Raw genomic sequence first — 6,000 nt, forward strand, 5'->3', positions numbered from 1 at the left:
CCGTTTATTTTTTTTTTGTCTAGAATAGTATTTTTCTCTCACAAATTTCTTCAGCATTCCTCCAAACCATCCAGATTCCTTCAGAATTCAGACAAGCGGTACGAAACGAACGCACATGCCCAATCTGCCAAAACCAAAACACGTGTGCCAGATCCGTCACGCCGAGCGTACGTACGCCTCCGGACGGTTGAGGCAGCCTGCCTAACGGGCCATCAATTAGGAACGGAGCTATGGGAATAGATGGAGCCGCAACGGAAAGATATTAATAAAACTGAACTGAACGTGCCAGTGATTAAAGCAAGCAGAGGGGATCCAGCTAGCCATGCATCCAAGGCGAAAGAAAACCATGCTCATTGCGTGGGTGGCAGCCTAACAATAACTAACAAACCAGCGATGGAGCGCTGATACGATGTGTGTCATCGTCACATATCGCGCGTGGAGGGATCAACTCGCCGCCGCCGGTGTCCAGCAGAGGATGGATGAAGAGCAGATCAAAGGGCACGATGCCCGCGTCCTAGCACGTGCCCGTGCTCTTGCTTCAATTCTTGGGGGATATCGAGATCTAGGGGCCATGGTAGGTCGCCCTCGCTCACCGGCGCCGCGCCGAACACCGGCCGGGTGCAGCTGGCACAGTGGCACGAGCGCGCGCGTGGCCGCCGGTGACATCCGCACATGACGCGATATCGTGTATGTTCGGCCCCAGATCAACGGGGCTTTGTCCCACGCTTGTGTTTCCGTGTTCGCGTCACGGCCTTCGATTTCCTCCGGTTGCCTACAACGAGATGAGCTAGCCATGAGGCCGGCGAGGTGTCGATCCGAGGAAAAAGCTCGATCCATCCCTGCAGTTCCACGCTGGATCGCCATACCTCGTGCCTCAGATCTAAGGCATTTGTAGTGCCACATGCCACGTTAGTTTTTTTTTTTTTTGACGAACCGAGCTATGAGCTATGCTCAATTTGTTTTTTCTTCGTGAAACCAACTTGTATGGGTTTAAGTCTTGTAGATTCTTGTCCTACTGACGAGTATCTTCGTCTATCATCCACCTTTTGGCCCGCCCGCGGCGCCACCGCCATACCGTCCGTCCATCAGAAAAGGGGCATCATGCGCCGAAGGCGAGGTTGCTGCAACGCATCGGATCTCCCACCCAGGATTGAGAATCTTGGCGTTGACATCCGGTAGATCAAGTGATGTCCACTCAGACATGCAGCCTGGAGCAGCGGAGCACGACGAGCATGTGCAGACGTGACGTCATGCTGGCTCGTCGCCGTCGCGCCAGCATTTGATTGGCCGTTGGCCCTCTTCCAGCATGCCGTACGGCAAAACCGCGCGGCGGAAGGACCTGCCTACTTTGCTAACGAGGGACGCTACGCTACGCTCGGATTGCCGTCGGCGCACGAGTTCGACCGTGACGAAGTTGGCCTCGGCGGCGTCAGTGGTGTGGTGCTTAACGAAATCGACTTCTTTCCAGCTGTCCGGTGCTCGCACGTTAGGCTTAGAGGTATAAGCACATGATGATGTACGGGCCGTGCCAACCAGTTGATGTCGAGAAGGAAATTTTTTTAACGAAATTCGTTTCATTGTTGTTGTTACTCTGTTTCTGTTACAAGCGCGGTGGGATTCCACCTTTTCTACCCCGTCGTCATCATGATCGAGCGGGCGTGGGATTTCCTTTTCGTGGACGCCTAAATGCATAGGCAAGTAACTGCCCTGGCTAATGGTGGTGGCACCGGCTACCACCACTCCTACAATGTGCGGCGGCAGATGTAGATGGACACTGACATCTGCGGCGGCAGCGAATTGGTGCTCCAGCTCTGCTGCATCTGACGGCTCCGCCCAGACGAAGTAGTCCGCGACGGCAGCCGCCGCCTCCGTCGCCGCCGGTGGTGCGTCGACGGTTTCCGAGCGGTCGTCCTGGAGGTCGATCCAGCCTTCCTCGGAGTCCCAGTCAGGCAGCGCGGAGGCGGCGCACGCCAATGCCCCGATCCTCTCGGCCGCGCCCGTCGACATCTCGTCCGCTTCGTCGTCCTCGGTGTCCGAGTCCCAGAACGCTTCGTGCAGGGTGCTCTTTGGGGACGGGAACGACGGGAACTCCTGCTGCTTCGCCGGCTGCGCGTCCAAGTCGCTGGCGGCGGAGGCGACGAACGGGTGCGCCACGAGCTGCGCGGCCGTGGACCGGGCGCTGGCGTGCCTCTCGAAGCAGCCGGCCAGGAAGTCCTTGGCCTCCGCCGACAGCCACGCGGGCACCTCCGGCACGGCGTCCGTGTACCCGATCTGGTGGATCGCGGCGAGGAGGTCGTCCATGTCGCTCCATGGCGCGCGCCCCGTGGCCATCTCGATGACCATGCACCCGAGCGCCCAGACGTCGGCGGCGGGTCCCTGCTCCTGCCCGCGCGCCACCTCGGGCGCCATGAACGCCGGTGTGCCCCCGATGGGGCGCATCGACGAAACAGTCCTCGCGCACCCGAAGTCGGTGAGCCTGGCGCGGCCGTCGCCGCCGATCACCACGTTCCTGGCCTTGACGTCCCCGTGCACAAGCGACAGGCCGTGGAGGTACGCCAGCGCGCGCGCCACGTCCCCGGCGTAGGCGCGGATGTCGCGCTCGGCCAGGCGGCCCCCGCTCCTCCTGGCGGCCTCGTCGGCGAGCGACCCGCCGGGCGCGAACTCGAGGAAGAGCTGGTACTCGCCGCCCGCCGCGGCGCGGGAGCCCAGGCAGGGCACGATGTGCGGCGAGGACAGGCCCTGCAGGACGCGGCCCTCGCGCTGCAGCTGCGCCGCGGCCCCCGCGGCGCACGCCGACTTGACGGCTAGCAGCTCGCCCGAGGCCTCGTCGGAGGCCAGCCACACCACGGCGCCCGACGCGCCGCGGCCCAGCGTGCGCACGCGCCTCAGCTGCTTCGTCGTCGTCATGACCATGGTTGGATGGAATTCGGTCTGCTCTGCGTCTCCCGCTGTGGAGTCTGAGAGGATGGAATTGCAGGAAGAAGCGGATGGGGGTGTGATCTGGGCATCTGGCGAGGGGAGGGGGAGGTCTATTTCTACGGGCAGCGCTGGGGCGTGGAACACGTGCGGAAACCGAGCGGGGGGATGAGGGAAATGGCCGCGTGCGTTTGTTTCTGCGTGCTGCGCGCGGCTCCCTTCCTCTCGTCGCCCGCCTACCAGTGCCCGCCCGTGTCTGCAAAGGAAGGTGTAACGAACTTGTAGGAGCGGATCCGGTCGTGGGTTTTCGGTCTGTTTCCGGCGTTTTTCCTGCTGCCTTTTACTACTTGCGACGACGGGTCCTGATCGTCGGCCGCGGCCTCGCAGCCGGGCAGGTGCATCCTCTCGACACTTGGCCGCCGCCCGGGTCTGCTGATTGGCAGCCACGTGCAGAGCCGGCTGCTGGGTCGCCTCAGCAATTGCATCACTTGTCACCAGTACTAGTTCCGTTGCCTCTCTCTCTCTCTCTCTCGCTGCTCCAGCGGATAAGGCCTGGATCTGATCTGGAAGGAGTGAAGGACTGATGAAGTGATGATCCGTCGCGTTACGCTCTCTCTTTTCTTCTATCATCAATCATGCTGTATACCTTCATGGGTAACGTCACGGCGCCGTTTGCGGTTTCATCATCGATCCCAATTCCTCTCGCGACGTGGATGCGTTCCGGAAGAGGGCCTGGCGTCTCAGGCACAGCACGTTTTTGTTCGGCAGACGGCAGGCGCGAGTGCGAGGTGTCGACTTGCGCTGACCCCGGCCAGCATATTCCGCCGCCGTTTAGAGGATAAGCTCGCCGGATCTTTCATCTTCCATGTGCTCGGGCATGCGGTTTTGGCTAAATTATGGTTACGCAATTTATTTATTTCTGCGGAGCGCTTTACACCGTGAGCACATGCACGGCATCATGTCAACGGATCTTCCTCAATAAATAGATTTATAGAGTTATATTAAGTCAAACTTTTTATATTTTGACTAAATTTTTAGAAAAATCCATCAAGATTTATAACATCAAATTAGTATCATCAGATATACCATAGAATATATTTTTATAATATGTTCATTTTGTGGCATCGATGTTATTACTCTTTTCTGTAAGGTTAGTCAAATTTAAGATAGTTTGATTTGCAGGGAATCTAAAAATTGATTAATCTAGGGATCACAGAGAGTACCCGTTGTCACCTTCGCGCGTCTACTCAAATCATGGCCAAAAGCTAGCTAGATCTTTCTACTGTTTTCCAAGGTAAATAAACCAACGCTAGATTACCGGAGTTAGATTTATTACTTCCTCCGGTCCTAAAACGCTAGCAGGATGGCTGCGCAAATTGCACGGGCAGCTAGTTTTTTCTCATTAAATATTTAAACTTTTTTGTTATCTTACTAATTAGAGACTACACGTTAATTTTTACCAGACGCGTTTGAGAAAAAGATAAACTCTTAAAATTTTCACTATAATTAAAAGCATCTGACCTTTAATCTGGTATGTTTTAATCGTGACCTTGAATAACAACAAATAGGTCTATTCTCTTATATAAAAATTTAACCACCACTATCATTATGAAAATAAATGAAGTACACCCAATAATTTTGCATAAAAAATAGCCACCTCTGTCATTATGAAAAGTAATTAAAACAAACCCCTAAACATGTATCTAAATTACCCATGTTTATCACTATGAAATACATTGTGAAGATAATTCAAAATAATCCCCTAAATTTGTATCTAAACTACCCACATACGCCATTATGCAAGATAATGTAAATTATTCCTAAAGTTGCATTCAAATTACCCATATGTGTTATTATGAAAGGTAATACAAATAACATCTTTTAATTTGTATCTAAATTATTTACGGTCGCCTATGCCAAAACAATAAACAAAATATCTCTTAAATCCACATGTGTAAACACTAATATAAGTGTAACACCTCTGGTGTTACGAGCTTACTTAGCACCTAGGTTAATGCCTAAGAGTAATTAGTAAAATAAATTTTTGGGTTTAAAAGTTTGAAGCACATGTGGAATTATAAACGAATCTTGTGTGACTCGCTTTCGTAAATAAAAATGAGCAAATAAGTGTCGCTAGTCAACTTGTCTCAGTGCTTAGCAACTTTTAAATAATCTTGCGGACAAAAGTTGTTTGGGGCTTGTTTTGGGAAAGTACGAAGAAAGCGCTTAAAAATGTCTGATAGCGAATAAATTGGCTTGTTCTGTTGGATTGAGCATGAAAACAATTTTTATAAACAAAATAAAATATAACTTGTAATTAGAACTTAAATAGAAATTTGAAGTTGTGTTGAAAGTATACTTTTTGGCGATTTATAAAATACAAAAATAGTTAAATAATGCCCTGATGTTTTTGTTCTATTGTTTGATAGACGGTAGTGTGGACTTCAGATTGGAGGACTTGCTTGGGCCTCAATCACGATCAATCGCAACACTTAGCTTTTAAATTTGCGCGCATCACTACTCACCGTCGAACGGCTCGGCCTCCGGTCGCCGCGTGCACTGCCTGCCAGCTGTTTGGCCGACGTCGTGCTTCACCCACCGCACGACCCACCTAACCACGGAGGAGCTGGCTGCCTTCGCGTCCTGCCAAGTTCGAGTCGTCCCATCTATGCACTAGTTTGTGGGACGGTGGTACGTTCCTCCTACTCTGAATTAGCCATCGGATTTATTCGCGTCGTGCCGCGTTGTCGGGCCCTGTCGCCGTGTACGCGGGCTTGCTAGACATCATCGACCGGAGCACATGCAACACCGTCCTTGCCGTGTTGTTGCTCTGTCGTGCCCACGCCCGATGCTCCCTCTGAAAGGACCTAAGATGTCGCCTAGAGGGTGGGTTAATAGGTGTTTCTAAAAATTAACACCTTTAAATACGGAAACAATTAGAAAATGGTGTTTTCAAAATAGAAACTCCAAATTAAGAATAATACCACCCCTCACAAGTTAGCCACAGAGTAAACAAGGTATAAAGAATATATCTAGAAGCTACAACCCTGCAATACAAAGTTAGAACAGAGAATAAATGTTTTC

At 52.1% G+C, this 6,000-nt stretch overlaps 1 protein-coding gene across 1 annotated transcript; it reads right to left on the bottom strand.

The window, feature by feature from the left end:
* Window positions 1-1,248: 1,248 nt before the first annotated feature.
* LOC136460904 (mitogen-activated protein kinase kinase kinase 17-like) lies at window positions 1,249-3,033 on the bottom strand. Its single transcript, XM_066460434.1, has one exon. It carries the CDS (start codon window positions 2,911-2,913, stop codon window positions 1,249-1,251), a length of 1,665 nt encoding a protein of 554 aa, XP_066316531.1. The 5' UTR covers window positions 2,914-3,033.
* Between the last annotated feature and the right edge of the window lie 2,967 nt (window positions 3,034-6,000).

The sequence above is a fragment of the Miscanthus floridulus genome, chromosome 6, assembly GCF_019320115.1.
Source record: "Miscanthus floridulus cultivar M001 chromosome 6, ASM1932011v1, whole genome shotgun sequence".
In the NCBI taxonomy this organism is placed as follows: Eukaryota; Viridiplantae; Streptophyta; class Magnoliopsida; order Poales; family Poaceae; genus Miscanthus; species Miscanthus floridulus.